At 42.2% G+C, this 21065-nt stretch overlaps 1 protein-coding gene across 1 annotated transcript; it reads left to right on the forward strand.

The window, feature by feature from the left end:
- The first annotated feature begins 3672 nt into the window (after window positions 1-3672).
- Window positions 3673-20468, forward strand: LOC115364428 (myosin-4-like). Its single transcript, XM_030058998.1, has 39 exons — window positions 3673-3876; window positions 4311-4454; window positions 6013-6169; window positions 6258-6285; window positions 6383-6491; window positions 6605-6697; window positions 6790-6853; window positions 6952-7050; window positions 7171-7274; window positions 7361-7499; window positions 8404-8522; window positions 8620-8769; window positions 8874-9044; window positions 9124-9430; window positions 9939-10021; window positions 10321-10408; window positions 10492-10609; window positions 10680-10803; window positions 10924-11060; window positions 11296-11551; window positions 11693-11935; window positions 13958-14134; window positions 14225-14370; window positions 14756-14846; window positions 14952-15341; window positions 15962-16088; window positions 16184-16302; window positions 16391-16587; window positions 16667-16850; window positions 17059-17224; window positions 17324-17448; window positions 17559-17867; window positions 17949-18152; window positions 19055-19180; window positions 19272-19442; window positions 19726-19830; window positions 19920-20015; window positions 20110-20241; window positions 20351-20468. The coding sequence occupies exons 1-39, from the start codon at window positions 3673-3675 to the stop codon at window positions 20369-20371; spliced, it is 5823 nt and encodes a 1940-aa protein (XP_029914858.1). The 3' UTR covers window positions 20372-20468.
- Window positions 20469-21065: the final 597 nt, after the last annotated feature.

The raw sequence follows: 21065 nt of genomic DNA on the forward strand, positions 1-21065 counted from the left end.
GAGGAGCGGAAATGAAGTGCAGGATAAACCCTCCTAAACTCTAAATTTACCCACCCGGTTCACTTGCACGGAGGAATTCTCCACCTTTTGCAGGTGAACATAAACCTGTGTGAGGTCAGCTGCTGCTCTGCATCAAAGGAAATAGCATCAAACCGCTGTGAGGTATGCGGAGATGGGGTCTTTTAAAGAGGAACGCTTCATTGATTTTGCTCACATCAATCTATGTTTGCCTTTTAAACGTTCAACCAACTGGAGGCGATGCTGCAGCTCTCTCGTCTTCTCATTTCTCCGTGGAGAAAAGAAATGTGCAGCGCTCACTGACTTCTCCCCAACAGGAGTTTCCCCAGCTGGTCGGGGGGGGGGGGCATCTTTCCCATCACCTCCCCGCCTCTTGCCTCCTTAGAAACTAGTTCATCGTCTCTGTGGTGCCACGGCAATACCCTCAGGTCTTCACAGGCTCCTTGTTGTCTGATTTTATAAGCATTTCATAAACATAACGGATGTACAAGGTGACAGGGTTCAATTTAAAGACACGTCCGTATAAACCATGATGAAATTTAACCCCAGATGCCAAAGCCACGGTAAAATCCTGTCTCCTCCCTCACCTTGCTGTTTGTCCAGTAATTTTAGGCCAAAATTGGGATCAACCTAGGACAACTTGCAATTCACTGTTATATAGTAACCTTTTAATTCAAGGTTACTATATAAGATAAGATAAGATAAGATAAGATAAGATAAGATAAGATATTCCTTTATTAGTCCCACGGTGGGGAAATTTCACGCATCACAGCAGCAAAGTGGATAGCAAGATACGAAGCACATATATATATATATATATATATATATATATATATATATATAGTAACCTTTTAATTCACTGTTTAAATATCTGTTCTGGCATGTATTCCAATTAGCACATATCAAATCAGATAATGTGTGATATGCATGTGTAAACAGAATATTTCAAAGAACTTGTAATCGACTTTTTTTCGTCTTTGTGTGTGTAATCAACTTGTGAATTTTTATAGTGATATCTCAAAGAAAAAATTTGAACCCCATTCAGCTGTGTGTTAAAAAAGGCATATATTTTTTTTTTTTTTTTTTTTTTTTTGGTATTATATGGACATATATAGGCCTAGGTGATTTTCAAAACTTTCCACCAATGGGATTCCTTGAGACTTTCTTTCCCTCACTCAGGACAAACTGAGGATACAAAATCAGTTGAGTTTGTTTCTCTTGCAATTTCTCCCAGGTTTTTTCATAAAATGACTGGACTATGTGGCGTTATTAAATGACTTGATAGCAACGAGCAAAAGCTTTGTCCTAAACACCGGACCGAAACAACAGACAGGTGTATTCATCCTGTGTTGGATCTGGTAACACCGGTCACCAAATGTCCCCACGGATGGATAACAGCACACTTTTCTTGATGCGCTGTGCTGTTTGGACTGGACGGCCGCCACAGTCTCATTGTTAAAACAACTGAGCCCCCCCTCCCCTCTCAGGCTTTGATGGCTTGTATTTCCGTCCCAGCTGCCTGCAATAACCCTTTAAAAAGAATAGAACCAATCCTCCTCAAATCCCCTTGTAGAGGTTGTCTGCCGGTTCGTGTCCGGCCTCTAATCACACTCGTTATCTACGTCCACCAAAATAGCCGTTGTGAGACGCTCACAACACGTCGGCTAATTAATAGGAATATTGAGCCGACTCCTGTGGAGATCTGCGGCGCTGAAGTGGGCCGCTGTCTCTCCAGAGATCCTATAGATGTTTAAATAACCCGCTGCATCATGTCAGTTCTGTTAATAGCCACTGTAGCTGCTGCTGATCTTCTTCAATTTGCAGGATGTGGACAGAAGTAAATATTGAACTTGGCTAAAACGCTTGCCACTACATCAATGAAGAATGAATTGATTTTATTTATTTTTGTGTTTTGTCTTGCGACCCACCCCATCCGGGATTATAAGACACCAAAAAACACAATTAATCTGCAAATCATGACAATCACTTTACACACAGAAAGAAGCAAAAAACTAAATTAAAGGAAACATTTGAGCAGCATTTGTTTCATTTACACCAAGAAAAAAGTAAAAGCTCTTTTGTTGGCAAATCTCATGCTTTCTCTAGTGAATCTACGACTATAAGTGGCCCTGCTTTAGTGTTTGATGTTACAGAGCGATGAAAGGAGGACTCAGTCATGGCCAATTCCAAACCGAAAAGGGAGATAGAAGTATCACATATCACTGTTCACATTTTGTGAATGAAGCCTGTTTATTTTGTAATTTCAGTATTATGGGGCTTTCACATAGCACACGCACGGCGCAGACCTCGGCCGGCGTAGTCGCGGGGAGCACAGGTCTGAGCGCAGTGCAAGGCTGGTGCCGGCGCCCGTATGCGCTGCGCCCAAGTTGAACATTTTTTAACTTGGGCGCAGCGCAAAAATCTGGCGGAACGGCAAAAAAACAATGGAGGAAAGCATCACTGTGGCTTTCTCTCTGTGTGCAGAGCGGTGGGACACCAGACTACAGTCCTACCATGATCTCATTAAAACAGCCCAGTCATGGAGAGAGAGATCCAACAATTTGGGAAAACCAGGTGCGTTTAAAAACTGGCAGAGATATATGATGTTTTTGCTTTCCACAATAGGCAAATTTTTTTTTCTACAATCAAAAACCAATACTGTTGTAAACTGCAGGAAATGATTTACTACAGGGACAGGAGGTGGATGTATTTGGAAGTGCGCCCCACTCTGCACGCTGTGTGGAAGGCCCTTTAACCTCTGAGCAAGCTGCCCATTCTGTTCACATTTTGGAAATGAAGCCTCATTTTGTTGTAACTTGATCATTTCATCATTAATCATTGCAGGACAATCTTTTATTCAGTGAGGTTTGGCCTTGGATGGAAATGGAGCTGTTTTCTTATGTTTCATTCATTTTTAGACTTGTCATGTATCCTGTGACAAAATTATTGTTTAAACGTCCAAAATAGGACAGACATTTTTAGCTTACGGCCCTTGGACACAGCTGAATTTTGCTGAGTGGCCCCTGAGCCGTCTTAAGTTGAGCGGCCCTGGCCTGTACCACTGCTGCTGAATGACCTTCTCACCTGCTGTCCTCTCTACTGGACAGATTATAAATCAACCAGTAAAGTTAAAGTGCAGAATCACTTCTTTTTTTTTTTTTTTTTTTTTTTTTTTTTGGATAAACCAGTGTTGGTATGTGCCCTTTTCCACTTCAAACGTGACATTTTCTGGTCTCCAACGCTAAATATAACTGCACCGCATCTTGTGCTTAATGAACTTATCCGTGATGAGCAACAGGTTCGTGTAACTCAACCAGCTCATGCCCATGTAAAGGAAGAGGGCTTTGCATCAAGGACAATGGTGTGATATAAAAAGGGCCACGGCAACTGTCTGCGTTTATTATCCTGCATCATCAACAAGGTAAGACCACGGGTGACGAATGCTGCTGCATTTTAACGTCTCGGTAAATGATGACACATTGTGAATTTGCAACTTTTTTTTTTTTTTTGAACAACAGGTTTTTGTAGGAGACACCAGAGCAGTAAACAGGTGAGCTTGCTGGATCACATTTCAAACAAACAAGCGGCTGCCTGCAGGGGCTCGGGCCGGGGAGATGCTGAAGGAGTTTTTTCTGTTTGATTCAGGAAAGGAAAATGAGCACAGATGGGGAAATGGCAATCTTTGGGCCGGCTGCCCAGTACCTGCGGAAATCGGAGAAGGAGAGGATCGAGGCTCAGTCACGTCCCTTTGATGGCAAGACGGCATGCTTTGTCAGTGACGACAGAGAGCTGTATGCGAAGGCTGAGATCCAGGGCAAGGCGGATGGAAAAGTCACGGTCAAGACTCTGGATGACAGAGTGGGTTTACTCAAGGCTTAGACTGATATATCGTCCACTTAGCTGATATATTGACCTTTTATTAAAAACTGGGCATGGGTCAGGCCCTGCTGCTTCCATATGATGGAGGTTCCTCTCTGACTGCAGCAATAAAAATGCAGTTTTTCATTTTTATTTCACATAGCAGACTGTAGAAATCACTCCAGTAAACCTGCACTAAAGCCAGCTTCACCTGCCTTAAGGTGCATTTAAAGAGAATTTAAGAGAGTTTTGGTGTTTCATTATGGACTAAGACAAAACTGGAAGTCTGTCTTTTTTAAAAATATTGACACAAATTATTGTCTATCAGCAGTGGCCTTCACAAACCTGTATTTTTCTAACCCTAGTCCGCCGTCAGGGCTTTAATCAGTTTCAGTTTTGGGTGTCAGACGGTTTTTTGTGTTTATGTTTGTCAGACTTTAACCGTCAGGGAGGAGCAGGTGTTTCCCATGAACCCGCCCAAGTTTGATAAGATCGAGGACATGGTGATGATGACTCACCTGCACGAGCCCGCCGTGCTCTTCAACCTCAAAGAGCGCTACGCAGCGTGGATGATCTACGTAAGTCACATCCGGTTTGATACAGATCACGGACTAATGAAGCCAGGCCTCGTCCTTCACTAAAGTAGGATTAAAAAAAAAAGAATATTTGTCTCATTCAGTCTGGCACAGAGTCGAAAAACCTTCTCGGCTTTAAAACAAGTGAAATCTGTCAACAGGCCGGGATTAATTCATTTATTGTTCATGCCAAATGCTGCAGTTCCATGTGTGCGATGATATATTTAGACAAAAGTCCTTGTATCAAGATAACATCACTTCATTAAATGCAATTTTTGAATCCTAGGTGATTTGCAGTGGAAATAAGTGTCATTATTGCTATCTGGAAGATGTGTGGCAGTTTCTGTGGGTTTTGATGATTAAAAAAAAGATGAAAAAATTCCTCCTTGACAGTGATGTCCATGACGATGTCACACATCACATGAATGAATTAGACACAGATTTTTTCTGTGTCTAAAATATCGAAAACATCATATTGCAGAAATTATTTCACAGCAAAAGAAAAATAATAAGAAAATCAGAGGAGTGTAATTTAGATGTGCAGCTGAAACACTGATTTCTTAATTTTGTGTAACTCAGATCTTTGTGATTGGCGTGCTCGCTCGCTGACCTGTGTTGGTGCCGGTTATCTTCCTCGCCGTGGACCTTTTTGCTCTGACATTTGTCTTGACATTAAACCTGCTGTGTTTTTTTAATCGAAAGGCCCTATCAGGAATTGGAGTATGGCGCCCCCTGTGGAGCCACAGTCTTCAGAGAGCAGCTTTGTTCATTTACAGGACTGAGCACACAATGCTACACACACTGCTACACACACTGCTTTAGTCTCATAATGTTTAAGCTGTTAATGTAAGTGAGTGTGTGACAGCCAAACATGAAAACGTGAGGTTTGATCCTCAGTGGTACTGTAAAGTGAAAAGGTCTCATTTCCTACCATTCAAAAATCGAATATTCTTAAAATTGTACTTAACAACCATTTTAAGCTGTTTTTGTTAAAGATGACTCAAATTTGTCAAGTATGGAAATTTATTTTTATCTGCCACTAAGTTTATTCTGTGAAGTCAGACCACTATGGGAAAAAAAATGCTGCTTTGAAACACAATCTGAAACTTAGTGTACATGATCTCTGGATTTAGTAAAAATAAATAAATAAATAAATACAAATTAATTAATAAAACCAAAAAAAATAAAAATAAAAAATGGACATAGCTTAAGATGTAAATTCTTCTTAGAAAATCAATTACTATTTAAAAAAATAGTAAAAAAAAAAAAAAAAAAAAAAATTAAACAAAAATACATTTAAAAAAAAAAATCTAAAAACCTAAAAAAAAGAACTATTGCAATCTTTAAAACATTTTTTAAAAAATGTAAAAACAACAAAAAACATATTGCAACATATTTTAAAATCAAGATTAGTCTGTGCATTTTGACCAAAAAGCAAACAACACTGGCAGAAGCAGTGATTTTTTGTTTTATTTTATATTTATTTATTTATTTATTTAAAGAGAAAAAAAGGGGCAGTTGCAGAGGGTTAATGTTGTTTCTGCCTGCCTTCTGTTGCCAGACGTATTCGGGCCTCTTCTGTGTGACCGTGAACCCCTACAAGTGGCTTCCCGTCTACAACCCCGAGGTGGTCCAGGCCTACCGGGGCAAGAAGAGGATGGAGGTTCCTCCTCACATCTTCGCCCTGTCCGATAACGCCTACCAGTTCATGCTCACCGGTACGTCACCAAACTAAGTGCCCGAATGTAACCGAATAGCCCGGTGTTGAGTCGCCGTGTCGTCACCTTCTTCTCTTTTGCTCCACAGATCGTGAAAATCAGTCTATCCTGATCACGTAAGTGCTGGGTGGCTTTAAAAAAAATCTGTTGCCTGACTTTGATGAAACCGTCAGATGCTGAAGTGTCCTGTCCCGTTTTTCATCTCTCGACCAGCGGAGAATCCGGCGCAGGCAAGACCGTCAACACCAAGCGTGTCATTCAGTACTTTGCGACCATCGCGGTGTCTGGAGACAAGAAGAAGGAGACGAACAGCAAAATGAAGGTGAGCTGGGGGCTTTCATCAGTCTGAGTTTTTTGACAGGCTGTCGGTGTGGAGTCACTCGCTGACTTCAGACTGGGGCCTGATGTCAGATATTCATCCTTGCTCTTCAACAGGGGACCCTGGAGGATCAAATCATTCAAGCCAATCCTCTGCTGGAGGCCTTTGGGAACGCCAAGACTGTGAGAAACGACAACTCCTCTCGCTTTGTGAGTCAGCCCGAGTCACTTCCCTCTGAAACTGACTGATCAGAAAATGTACACAGCGCTGACACTAAGATATGCCTCCTTTTCTCGAGCAGGGTAAATTCATTCGGATACACTTTGGCACGACCGGTAAACTGGCATCTGCAGACATTGAAACATGTAAGTTTTGGCTCGCGCAAAGGTTTCGTTTGTACGCTTTGAAAGGCGAAGTTTCTGTTTATAGATTGTTCTGCTTGTGTGTCTCGTTCCCCCGGAAGATCTGCTGGAGAAATCAAGGGTGACGTTCCAGCTGGGGGCCGAGAGGAGCTACCACATCTTTTATCAGCTCACTTGCAACAAGAAGCCTGAACTTATTGGTAATCTGGTGCATCATTTTGTCTACTCCACCTATCCTTCTCTGTTTCTCAGTCACACACACGGTTGCAGACAGGCATCCGAAGAGATTTTTAGCTTGACCCGATGTTTTTTCCCGTCAGATATGCTTCTCATCACCACCAACCCCTACGACTTTGCCTACATCAGCCACGGGGAAATCAGCGTTAAAAGCATCAATGACGCCGAGGAGTTAATTGCTACGGATGTGAGTCGACTCGGTGAGATCTCACGCGCCGGCGCAGTCTTTTCAAGTCGCTGTCAATTTGACATGTTCCTTTTTTTATGAAACAGGAAGCCATTGATATTCTGGGCTTCAGCGCTGATGAGAAAGTGGGCATCTACAAGCTGACAGGCGCTGTGATGCATTATGGGAATATGAAGTTCAAGCAGAAGCAGCGAGAGGAGCAGGCGGAGCCCGACGGCACCGAGGGTGAGGATCATCACTTAAGTTGTAATCTGCATTCATTATTCTGCCGCGGCATTAAAACCTCTGGGTGCAGTTTATCAGGCGGCGCTCAGATTGATCACCGCTGATGGCTCTCAGACGCAAAACTGCATTTTCTGTGAGGAAGTTTGTTGTCCTCCTCTGGCAATGAGACGTGAACAGCAACAGCACCGCATTCTCTTTATCCCGTTAGTTAGTTAAATATTTTACTGGCACAAACAGATAAAATATTTGGCTCCAAACAACATACAAAACATCGTCTAGAGAATAAACACAATAAAGCCAATTATATTACACAAACTGAAAACTTGGCTTTTCAGTTTTATACTTCACACAAGTGGAATAATCAGCTGAAACAGACAAAATCAGACTGTCTGACTGCTTATGAGAAATTTCAATGACAGTGTCATACTGACTGCTTGTGCGTTTTCTGAATTGCATGTGTTTTTTCTGTTTTTTAAATGTAGTTTTATATTTTCTATGTATTTTTTGTAAAAAGAGAGCTTTCTCTCAGCTGGTCCTCCTTGAGTTAAATAAAGGTTTGACTGAATGAATGGCAAGATAAAAGGGTTTGAAATGAAACACATGCTGGTTTGCAAAAACAAGCACCGGTACTTCCAATTATGATCAACAAATTTAAAATACCTGTCTATGAATATCAAGTAATATCAATTTAAAAATCATCCTAGTAGACTGATGTGCAGTCAGCCTCTCTTTTTTTGGACATAATTGTGTATGTTGGATTCAGATATTATGTGATGGATTACACATGACAGTCAATTTATTATTATTTTTTTCTTTCTCAGGAATGGTGTGCATCTGTTTTTGCAAGTAAATGCTTCATATTGTTTATGTTTGTTGTTGTTGTTTTGTTGTCTCCGTTAAACAGAAGCTGATAAAGCAGCGTATCTCATGGGCCTGAACTCCGCCGACCTGCTCAAAAATCTCTGTTATCCCCGGGTAAAGGTCGGGAATGAGTACGTCACCAAAGGACAAAATGTTCAGCAGGCAAGGCGACACCATGCTCAACACCGAGTGACACGTTTCTCTTCGGTTGCTTTTAACTCGACGAAGAAACGACTCTCTTCCTCTTCCCTCTCTCCAGGTGTACAACTCCATCGGCGCTCTTGCAAAATCAGTTTATGAGAAGATGTTCCTGTGGATGGTCGTGCGAATCAACCAGCAGCTCGATACCAAACAACCCAGACAGCACTTCATCGGCGTCCTCGACATCGCCGGCTTTGAGATCTTTGACGTGCGTGTTGGAAATCCTCGCTCATGGCAAACAACGGCTCATCAAATTAAGAATCTGTTTGTTAATCCTGAACATGGTGTGTGTGTGTGTGTGTGTTTTTTCAGTTCAATACACTGGAGCAGCTCTGCATCAACTTCACCAACGAGAAACTGCAACAGTTTTTCAACCACCACATGTTTGTGCTGGAGCAAGAAGAGTACAAGAAGGAAGGGATCGAGTGGGAGTTCATTGACTTTGGCATGGACCTGGCAGCCTGCATCGAGCTCATTGAGAAGGTATGTTATTAAAAATATTGCAGCTGGACTCAAAATTAAAATCCATTCCAGTAATTTGTAATAATTGCTTGTTCCCCAGCCGATGGGCATCTTCTCCATCCTTGAGGAGGAGTGCATGTTCCCAAAATCAACAGACACCTCCTTCAAGAACAAACTCTACGACCAGCATCTTGGCAAGAACAACTGCTTCCTGAAGCCCAAGCCAGTCAAGGGCAAGGCCGAGGCCCACTTCTCCCTGGTGCACTACGCCGGCACCGTCGACTACAACATCAGCGGCTGGCTGGAAAAAAACAAGGACCCGTTAAACGAATCCGTGGTGCAGCTCTACCAGAAGTCGTCGGTCAAATTACTGGCGATGCTGTACGTGAGCTTCTCTGGAGGAAACGGTAATGAGGTGTTTTTGGAATCGCACTTCAGATCGCTTGGCCCCGTATCTCTAAACAGCGCCGTAATAGACAAAATGATTAAAACACTTTAAAGCAATATGTTACTGAGGCAGAGCTTTTTCACAGTTCAGGCACACATAATTAGCATGTTTGTTTGTTTTGTGAGGCCAGTAACTCTTCATTTTTATGCCAAAAAAATAAAGATATCCAGTGTGTCTGCCCAGAATTTTAATCTCGTGGGTTGGAAAAGCTTCTGAAATAGCATTTAAAGCATGAAACAGCTACTCATCGTTGAAATCTATAGTAGAGAAAGGCATTTCCCATCAAAAAAACATTGCAAAGAGTGTCTGCAACTTACCACCTTTAAACGAGCAAAGCCTCTTATCGAATGATGACATTTAATGTAAATGATTAAATGCACACTAACAAAAGTAAAACATCATAGTCATCCCTGAGGGTTTATTTTTTATTTATTTATTTATTTATTTTTCTTGCATTGTCATTACAGAAGCAGCAGCAGGAGGGAGCAGCGCCAAGAAAGGAGCCAAGAAGAAGGGAGCGTCTTTCCAAACTGTGTCAGCACTCTTCAGGGTAAGGTTTCCCAGACATTTTCCTATCCAGACTAAGTTTAAAATAATAAAATCATAATCTCTTTGTCCGACACTAAGAAGAATAAAATGAGAACTGACTGAAAGATATTCATATTAAAGTTTGAGAGAGATCTGAAATGAGAGAGTCCAGATATCTTGATACATAAGATGAACAGAGTGTACTTCACTTCCTTTGAACTGAAGTACACTCTGAACATAGGAAATTCAACTAAAGCTCGCGAAAACTGAAAGCAAAATGAAGTGTAATCAGTCCAATTTTACTGATTTATTTATTTTCAGGAGAACCTTGGCAAGCTCATGACCAATTTGAGAACCACCCACCCTCACTTTGTGCGGTGCTTAATACCAAATGAGACGAAAACACCAGGTAAATTTGATAATCTCCTAATTGCAAAATGTATCCTCTAAGAGCGTCCACAGCTGAGAGTTAGACTGTCACCTTTATGACAGGTGTGATGGAAAACCAGCTGGTTATCCACCAGCTTCGCTGTAACGGCGTGCTGGAGGGCATCAGGATCTGTAGGAAGGGATTTCCGAGCAGAATCATCTACGGGGACTTCAAGCAGAGGTAAATACATGTTTAAGTTGAACAGTTAGTGGTGTCGAGTCGTATTTTCAACCTGCTACTCCTGCTGCAGGTACAGGATTCTCAATGCCAGTGCCGTTCCCGAGGGACAGTTCATGGATAACAAGAAAGCCACGGAGAAACTGCTGGGCTCCATCGACGTCGATCACACCCAGTACAAGTTTGGACACACCAAGGTCCTCATTCGTTTGAGCATGCTGGTCAAAGCATGGTTACCCTCAGGATTAGGAATCTCACCTACTTGAACGTGACTGTAACTGAATAATTTGCATATGGATGATCAACTGTTCTTTCAGGTGTTTTTTAAAGCTGGTCTCCTGGGAACCTTGGAGGAGATGAGAGATGAGCGCTTGGCCCAGGTTGTGACGTCCACTCAGGCTCTCTGTCGCGGCTACATCGTCCGGCTGGAGTACCAGAAGATGGTGGCCAGAAAGTAAAGATATTTATTGCTTTAAAGCTGCACGTGGTCACTTCATACTTTGGCAGCTCCAGGCAGCAGTGGTATTTTTCAAAGTTGGGAGGTCTTCATTGCTCTGATCTCTTGAAACGGGATGTCCATATAGTCTGCAAGTAGTGGAGATGGGACACTTTTCAACTTTGAGCTGTATTTTTACAAAGATTCATGTAAAAGCTTTGAGTAGAAGCTTATCCAGATTTTCCTTTCACAGGGAAGCGATCTATACAATCCAATACAACTTCCGCTCCTTCATGAACGTGAAACACTGGCCATGGATGAAGCTGTACTTTAAACTCAAGCCCCTTCTGAAGAGCGCTGAGGCTGAGAAAGAAATGGCTCAAATGAAGGTGGACTTCACGAAGCTCAAGGAAGACCTGGCCAAATCAGAAAACAGGCGGAAGGAACTTGAGGAGAAGGTGGTTTCCATTGTACAAGAGAAGAACGATCTTCTCCTGCAAGTCCAGGCAGTAAGTTAACCCAAAGCAAGGTTTCAAGAGGTAACAGAAAATCAGATGATCTCTAAATCAACATAATCCTGACCATTAGTGATATCATTTCATGTGTATGGAGGGTTTAGCTATAATATCGGCTCATAAACTTGATCTTAGGAGTCAGACAACCTGCTGGATGCGGAGGAGAGATGCGAAGGACTCATCAAAAGCAAGATCCAGCTGGAGGCCAAGCTGAAGGAGGTGACAGAGAGACTGGAGGATGAGGAGGAGGCAAACGCTGAGCTTACCTCCAAGAAGCGAAAGATGGAGGACGAGTGCTCTGAGCTCAAGAAGGACATCGACGACCTGGAGCTCACCTTGGCCAAAGTGGAGAAGGAGAAACACGCCGTCGAGAACAAGGTAATGCCATATGCTGCCGCAGACACGGCGCCCCGCACACGCTTATCACGCACTGCGCGTAGGGCACCAAGTGCCTGGGGGGGCACCAAAAAAAAAAAAAAAAAAAAAAACAAGCTCGTGAAAAATCATCATAATAATAGTAATCATAATAATGATATATTTAAAATTGTGTAAAGTGTGTAAAACATGTTAATAGATACAAGCAATACAAAAATAACATAGGCTTATTTGCTCGAGAAAAACATGAATCTCCTGTGCGGCCCTCTCCCCAGTCCACCTTTGGTGCCCCCCTCCCCCATCCCCTAGTGGTTTGCTCCATTACGCTTCAATCGCAAGTTTGGCAGACCTTTATTTTTGGACATGTCATCGAAAAGGCAGCAAGAGTCGGGGGCGGAAAAGAGGAAAAGAAAGAAACAACGAGATGATGCTCGCGCGTCACTTGCAGGTAAGACAATAACAAATGTTAATTTTGTTACTTTTAGCCCTAGTATGCATGTCTATGCTCGTGCCAGATAATACTACCGTCAACAACCTTTGTATCGTTAGCTCCCACTAGCCATGTTCAGATGTAAGTGTTACGTTTCAAATAATTGATGCTGGGCTAGCTAGTTATTTTTAGTTGTGTATATGGATATGTATTTGGAGTTGAGATGTCTGTATTTGGCGTTTGTTATGTTCTATGAACCAACGAGTATGTGATTGTGTAGTGAAAAACAAAAATAATGAGTTGATGAATGGAAAACGGGTCTTGGTAACCTGAACTTTGATGTGATATGCCAAATTAGACAGGTGATTGATTATCAGCCCTCTTACACCGGCGATGTCTGCACCGACAGGATTCGGCATGCCGACGTTACATAACGGTGTCTCCATGACCGTTTAAGATATTCAGAAACTTTAAAAAACATCTGAAACCGGAGCTTTGCGCCTATATAGAGTGCCATTACGGTAGCATGTAGGACTACTGACACTTCGACCGTCCAATCACAGAAGATTCCCAGTTTGTACGGTAGCTTAGCACTACCGTAAATCCTGAACCAATTGTGCTATCGAAAAAATTACGACGGTTTCCAAAAGCAGAGAGCCGGAGCTTTCCGATGGAGTGCGGATACACCAGTCATTACGGTGACCGACTGGCCGGCAGCTCACACAACATTTTCGTGAGGTTCATAGGCCAAGAGCGACATCTGCTGGTGAAACTGTAATTTGAAAAAATCAATATTAAAGTTGTGTAGATTTCCCCTCTTCATATTCATAGTTTTCAAACTATGTACAGAATTTTTATATTGTGCCCCATTAATCCTTGTCTATAAAGGTAAAATAATAAATTTTTCATGTACCAGTGTTTTAAATATAGGCCTACATAATACTATAATTAATTTTGAAATATTTTTGTACCATGGTTCAAAACTGTATTTCACTGTAGAATCCCTGAGTATTTTGTCTTGTATTTGTGATTACAGGCTCAATGCTTCGATATGTGCAAGGAGGAACACAAAGCCAAGTGAAAGATCCAGATGATCAACCATCTACAAGCAGACATCAACCATCCACAAGCAGACGTCAATCACCAACCAGTTCCTTATTCAAGGATACTTAGTACTGTTTTTACAGTTTTGACAGATCTTTATTTAATAGTGGTGTCATTTATTTTTTATTTTAAATTATTTTATTTTATTTATTTATTCAAGTGTTTGGTGCCATATTTAGTTAGTGTTTAGTCAGTGTGTTATAAAAAAAATATTATTATTATTTATCTCTTATTTTTTCCAACAGTTTTTGAAACATAAATGTTGAAAAGTTATTTTGTAAAATAAAGAGAAACGCAATGACAAATACTGAATTATTGTTCATTTCTGGTGGCGGTGGCGGCGGCGGCGGCGTGGGGGGGGCACCACAAAGCATTTGTGCTTAGGGCACCCAAATGGCTAGCGCCGGCCCTGTGCTGCCGATCACTTTTCATCACCATGTGCACAGTTACAGGAGAATAGTCTGATTGCTGATTCTGTGCAACGATTTCAGGTGAAAAATCTCACTGAGGAAATCATGAGCCAGGATGAGAACATTGCCAAGCTGACCAAGGAGAAGAAAGCCCTGCAGGAGGCCCATCAGCAAACACTGGACGACCTGCAGTCAGAGGAGGACAAAATCAACGTTCTAACCAAAGCCAAAGGCAAATTAGAGCAACAGGTGGATGAGGTGAGTCATGAAAGGCAAGGCTAAACTGCTTAACGGACCTTCTCGTCTATTTTTCAAGATGCATTGTTGGTTGTTGCTCATATTTCTTAGCTGGAAGGCTCACTGGAACAAGAGAAGAAGATCCGCATGGACCTTGAGAGAGCCAAGAGGAAGCTTGAGGGTGATCTGAAACTTGCGCAGGAGTCCCTTATGGACGTGGAAAATGAGAAGCAGCAGCTGGATGAAAAGCTGAAAAAGTAAAGAGTTCATCGATTTTAAGTTCCGCATCAAATTGATTTGACATTTCAAAACAAACCTTTAATTATCATTTAAAATTCATTCATGTTTATTATATACTAGCCTACTCCTCTCCACATAGAGTTTTGCCTTGCTGCTTTAAGTGTACTCAAAGCACAGTGTGTGTGTATGTGTGTGTGTGCGTGTGTGTGTACAGTATGTGCTTTCTTGCTTGTTTGTAATTTCGTCTGTTGCTTTTTTCTGCTTTTATTCTTTCTGTAAAGTATCTGACAGCTGTATATTTTAAATGTTCTTTAAAATTAAATAAATCTGAAGCCTAAATTCAAAACGCACTAATGTATTTTTTTCTTTTTTTTTCCAATGATGCTTCACTTGAATTTACAGGAAAGACTTTGAGTTGTCACAGCTGCAGACTAAGGTTGAAGATGAACAAGCTCTTGCTGCACAGCTACAGAAGAAAATAAAAGAGCTCCAGGTGAACTTGTTCAGCAGGTTGCATTCTGGCTGATATTACAAAAATAAATCAGTTTAACTAGTTTCTGCCTTGAGTTACAGTGCCGCCGCAATCTCTCGTCTGTAGGCTCGCATTGAGGAGCTGGAGGAGGAAATTGAGGCTGAGCGCTCTGCCCGGGCCAAAGTGGAGAAGCAGAGGTCTGATCTCTCCAGGGAGCTGGAGGAGATCAGCGAGAGGCTCGAGGAGGCCGGAGGAGCCACCGCCGCTCAGGTTGAGATGAACAAGAAGCGTGAAGCCGAGTTTCAGAAGCTCCGCAGGGACCTGGAGGAGTGCTCGCTGCAACACGACGCAACCTCCGCCGCTCTGCGCAAGAAACACGCCGACAGTGTGGCCGAACTGGGAGAGCAGCTCGATAACCTCCAGAGGGTCAAGCAGAAACTGGAGAAGGAGAAGAGCGAGTTAAGACTGGAGCTGGATGACTTGTCAAGCAATATGGAAGCCATGGCCAAATCAAAGGTTAGCTATGATTCATTGTGACTCAAGTTTAGTGCTCAGGTGATTATTTCATGTAAAGGAATACTCCATCATTTTGGGCAAAATACGCTTTGTCCAACTTACTCAGACTGAGACAAGGTGTTGGATACCATTTTCACCTCTGGTTCAGTTCCTATGGATGGCATTTCGTGTTAGCTTAGCATAAAGACTTGAAGTCTATGGGAGTCGTTAGCCTAGCTCTGTCAAAGTGAAAAAATAAACCTTACAGCAACTCTGAAGCTGTCTTATTTACACAGTGGATCGTGTGTATTTGAAACACATATCTTGGAAATTCGAAAACAAAGAAACAAAAGTGGTTTCACAGGCTAATTTGTGCTGGATCTTCCTCTACCTTCAGCGCTGCACAGATCACTGTGATAGACATAAGGATAAATGTGTTCAGCGGTTCCAGTTCCACCATCTAACCTTTCCTGAATCCACTCTCATTAAAAAAAAAAAAAATCCGTGTACATATAAAGGTGAAACTGGTACTGAACATCTTTCTCAGTCGGAAACATTGGAGTATTCCTTTGAGGTTGTACTTGCCATGATTAAACTGTAACGGCAGGCAGTGAGCTGTATCTTTCCTTTTCAATGTGTAGATTAATTTGGAGAAAATGTGCCGTTCGCTTGAGGATCATCTGAATGAGGTCAAAACCAAAGATGAAGAGCATCAGAGACTAATAAACGACCTTTCGAGTCAGAAAGCCCGGCTCCAGACAGAAAATGGTGAGGAATATTTTAGAACATCAGAGGAGTTAAGTCCACTGGCCCATACACTCACAGACCGAGGCATTTATGATTTTTTCATACTTATTATCCAGGGGAAATGTCTCGCCAGCTTGAAGAAAAAGAATCCCTAATGTCGCAGTTAACTCGGGGAAAGCAAGCCTTCATCCAGCAGATCGAAGAGTTGAAAAGACTCAACGAGGAGGAAGTTAAGGTAAAGACCCGCTGAAGAGGCAAACATGCTGGATATGTTTTCCAGTTTAAGGGGTTATAACATGCATTTACTCTTTTTTTCTGCAAAGGCGAAGAACGCCCTGGCTCATAGTTTACAGTCAGCTCGTCATGACTGCGACTTGTTGAGAGAGCAGTACGAGGAGGAGCAGGAGGCCAAAGCTGAGCTGCAGCGCTGCATGTCCAAAGCCAACAGCGAGGTGGCTCAGTGGAGAACCAAGTACGAGACCGATGCCATCCAGCGCACCGAGGAGCTCGAGGAGGCCAAGTGAGAACGATATCCAGCAATATAACAATATCGATCGCTGGATTCTTATACCGTCTCACGATATTAATTTTCCCCACAGGAAGAAGTTGGCGCTGCGTCTTCAGGAGGCAGAAGAAGCCGTGGAGGCCGTGAACTCCAAGTGCTCCTCTCTTGAGAAGACGAAACAGCGGCTGCAAGGGGAGGTGGAGGACCTGATGATCGACGTTGAGAGGTCCAATTCTGCCGCTGCTGCTCTGGACAAGAAGCAGAGAAACTTTGATAAGGTTTTCATTGACTTTCCTAATCTTAAGATTTAAAAATCAAAGGGCTCTGGGGTAACAGGGACCAAAAAACTATCAGGCACCCTGTTTATGCACCTGCTTGCATAAATGTCCTCCAAGTTTATCTATGTTGGAACATAAAGCAAAGTATGCAAGCTTACAAAACAGTGAAATTGCATCTTTCCTCTGATGATGAACTGTACCTTTGTAGGTTGTGGCTGAGTGGAAGCAGAAATATGAGGAGGCTCAGGCAGAGCTGGAGACCGCTTTAAAAGAGGTGCGTTCCCTGGGCACAGAGAACTTCAAGATGAAGAATGCCTTTGAGGAATCCCTGGAACAACTGGAGACGCTCAAACGTGAGAACAAGAACCTGCAACGTAAGTCAAGGCTCTTTGTGGAGCTAACGCTTTTGCATGGCAGATATTATTCGTGCGAGGAAATGATGGGACCTCGACGGACCTTTCCTTTTGTTTCAGAGGAAATTATGGATCTGACTGAACAGCTTGGAGAAACAGGCAAAACCATCCATGAACTTGAAAAATCAAAGAAACAAGCCGAGCAGGAGAAAGGGGAGGCCCAGACGGCTTTGGAGGAGGCCGAGGTAAAGACCGTAAGAGTATCGGGCAATACATATCTGAACTTTGTAATTTTTTGTGTTGTTTTTAAACTAAATCTCTGGTCACCATGATCGTATTTCATCTCCACTTTCAGGCCTCCTTGGAGCATGAGGAATCCAAGATCCTGCGTGTCCAACTGGAGCTGAACCAGGTGAAGTCCGAGGTGGACAAGAAGATAGCCGAGAAGGACGAAGAGATCGAGCAGCTCAAGAGAAACAGCCAAAGAGTCATTGACTCCATGCAAAGTAATTTGGATGCTGAGGTCAGGAGCAGAAACGACGCCCTGAGAGTGAAGAAAAAGATGGAGGGAGACCTGAACGAGATGGAGATTCAGCTGAGTCATGCTAACAGGCAGGCTGCCGAGGCCCAGAAACAGCTGAGGAACATACAAATCCAGCTCAAGGTGAAGATACTTTCCAAAGGGAACACTGACATTGCACGTAGTTCAGGATGATTGCCTACCGTGTGTATTTCCATTCTCTAGGAGGTGCAGATTCACCTCGATGAGGCCCTGAGAAACAGCGATGACATGAAGGAGCAGGTTGCCATGTCTGAGCGCAGGAGCAACCTGATGCAGGCTGAGATCGAGGAGATCAGAGCTGCTCTGGAGCAAACCGAGAGGAGCCGCAAGACAGCCGAGCAGGAGCTGGTGGACGCCAGCGAGAGAGTGCAGCTGCTTCACTCACAGGTTCAGCCTGACCTCTAACATCAGTAACTTTTAACTTTTAACAGGATTCACTGTCAATAAATCACCACATTCAAGTATTATAATCACTGTAATCACCCACATGGTCAGATTTATCAGGAAGTCTACTGGATTGCTTTAATGCCACATTTCTCAATTGGGGTACGTGCGCCCCCAGTGGTATATGGAGATACTACAGGGAGTACATGAAAGTATATCACAGGATTTTGAGAATATGTATTTTTAGATCATAATATTAAGATTTAAAACATGAAATAGAACTACCAGAAGAACCAGTTCAAAAGAAAAAAAAAAAAAAAAAAAACTTTATCACTGACTTACTAAAATTTTATGGCCACAGTATAAAAAAAAATCTGATCAGGAGGCATTAATTACAACTTTTTCACTCCATTTCTCTGTCAAATTCTTCAAAAGGTCCAATATTGTTCGTTCATTGCATGACAGCTGGTGGGCACTGTCACTGATAATGGCAGATGGTGGACAAATCTTCACCAATTTTCATGTGTTGTAATTTTGTAATGTAAATGTTATTATGTGTGTGTTTTGCACCTTGTTTCCCCTGCTCAGGGACTACAGATGGATGGATAAAAAATAGCTGTCTAGGTATATCTCTGTACAATATGTAATTAATTGTGCACTGTCCTTGTTAATTAGATAAATAAATAAAACCTCTTCAGTGAAGCCAAAAATGCCTGAGACAGCAGGGACAGCAAGCACTGTTATGAGACATGGGCTACTAATTATCTTGATGATAGTTTTTTTTTCCAAGACAATAATTACACTAAGGTATCTTAATTAATTTTACAGTGATGTGCTGATGTTTAAAAATGCTTCTTACAGTACATTTGAAGTCGTATCAGTGTTGTAATATCATACATTTACAGAATACCAGCCTGATTAACAGTCGGAAGAAGCTGGAGGCTGATCTGGTTCAGGTTCAGGGTGAGATGGAGGAGAGCAACCAAGAGGCCAGAAATGCTGAAGAGAAAGCCAAAAAGGCCATCACCGATGTAAGTGTATGTGTTTGGTTGAATAACTAATATCAAGAGTCCGTATCTGCCTGCAAAAACAGCAAAACATTAACTTGTTTGCATTGCTCAGGCCGCCATGATGGCTGAGGAGCTGAAGAAGGAGCAGGACACCAGCGCCCACCTGGAGAGGATGAAGAAGAACCTGGAGGCCACGGTGAAGGACCTGCAGCAGCGACTCGACGAGGCTGAGAACCTGGCCATGAAGGGTGGGAAGAAACAACTGCAGAAACTGGAAGCACGGGTAATTCATCATAGCAAAACCACTGAAGAAGAACTCTCCTTAAATAAGTAGAAATGCCTTACATGCCAGGAGTTATTTATAAGACTGGCATAAAATGTTAGAGACTGAGTGTTTTTTTTTGTTTTGTTTTGTTTTGTTTTGTTTTTTTCCATTTTGCTCATTTGTTTGTTTTCTCTGGTTTCCATTTAATCATTTGGAATTTGGGAAGGTGATTTATGATAATGCACCATTTTGGAAAAAACTCCCCTCTCTACATTATAACTTTAGCATTTCCCTATTTCAGGTGCGAGAGCTGGAGAATGAGCTTGAAGCGGAGCAAAGGCATGGATCAGATGCGGTGAAAGGGGTTCGCAAATTTGAGCGCAGGATCAAGGAGCTCACCTATCAGGTATCTCAAAATGTATTTTATTTAAAAAAAAAAAAAAAAAAAACTGTGTCTATAACCTAAAATATATGTTTTCTGCTATTGACAACCAGTCCGAGGAAGATAAGAAAAACATCATGAGGCTGCAAGACCTGGTGGACAAACTCCAGCTGAAGGTCAAAGTGTACAAGAGGCAGGCTGAGGAGGCGGTGAGTGATTTTTCTGTCGACCCTTAAGGCTGAAATGCATCGAATTTGCCCTCTAGAAAGCTCCCTCACCAATCGATTATGTGACACCTGATAGGAGGAGCAAGCAAACACCCATCTGAGCAAAGTGAGGAAGCTGCAGCACGAGCTGGAGGAGGCAGAGGAGCGCGCTGACATCGCCGAGTCCCAGGTCAACAAGATGAGGGTCAAGAGCCGGGACATGTGCAAGGTGAGTCAGCCGGCTTCTGGCAGTCCATATCTATATCTCATAAACACTTTTACAGAAGAGAGGCGTAATAATCCCAACACATGATATGTATCTTTTCTTGATTTGCCAGGGGAAAGACAGTGGAGAATAGACTCGTCTGACTGCTATGAAGACGACAAAGTGTGCTGTGTTTGAACACCAACTAGTATGCAACATACTCTTAACCTACTCTTATAACTGCTTGTATGCCTTTATGCTGTGGTAGTGGATGTATGTTGCCTTAAATTAAATAAAAAACTCAAAATAATGATTCCTTTTTATTGTTTGGATAATGGATTCTTTTTATTGTTCATATGCAACAACAATAGGTATAATAGCTTTTATTTGAAATTACAACAATTTGACAAACTTGCTGTTCTTCGGTTTTATTGACAATCACAATCAAAATCATGCATCTAATCCAATGTTGTCTCGCTGGTCCGAGGTGAGATTGAGTGTACTGTAACTTGAATATGACTCGTTGTAATAAGTGGATTGGATTGGAGACATGATAAATGATCAGTTAGGCAGTTAATAATGGCATTGTTAAAGTGATAGCCACAGTGCAGGACACCCCAGTCTGTACGCAATCTGCATCACAACTACAAACTATTTCCAAACAATTTCTGTTCAGCTACATTTCTGCAGCATTTAAAACAATGGGAATTTTGCATAAATTATTAAAATAATGTCGCTACAGTGGTGAAAAATCTTGAAGTGAGGTTTTTGGTGGAGACTGGTATTAGTAAGCACACAAGAGTAAGGCTCATTTATGCACTAATTTGTAAATTAATTAATCCAAACAG

The sequence above is a fragment of the Myripristis murdjan genome, chromosome 8 (genome assembly GCF_902150065.1).
Source record: "Myripristis murdjan chromosome 8, fMyrMur1.1, whole genome shotgun sequence".
Lineage (NCBI taxonomy): Eukaryota > Metazoa > Chordata > Actinopteri > Holocentriformes > Holocentridae > Myripristis > Myripristis murdjan.

Bases quoted from the DNA above. Each gene is read 5' to 3' on its own strand.
- LOC115364428 (XM_030058998.1), top strand. From the start codon at position 3,673: ATGAGCACAGATGGGGAAATGGCAATCTTTGGGCCGGCTGCCCAGTAC. The intron at 8,770-8,873 runs GTGCGTGTTGGA...GTGTTTTTTCAG, and splicing joins CCGGCTTTGAGATCTTTGAC to TTCAATACACTGGAGCAGCT. The intron at 17,449-17,558 runs GTAAAGACCGTA...CTCCACTTTCAG, and splicing joins CGGCTTTGGAGGAGGCCGAG to GCCTCCTTGGAGCATGAGGA.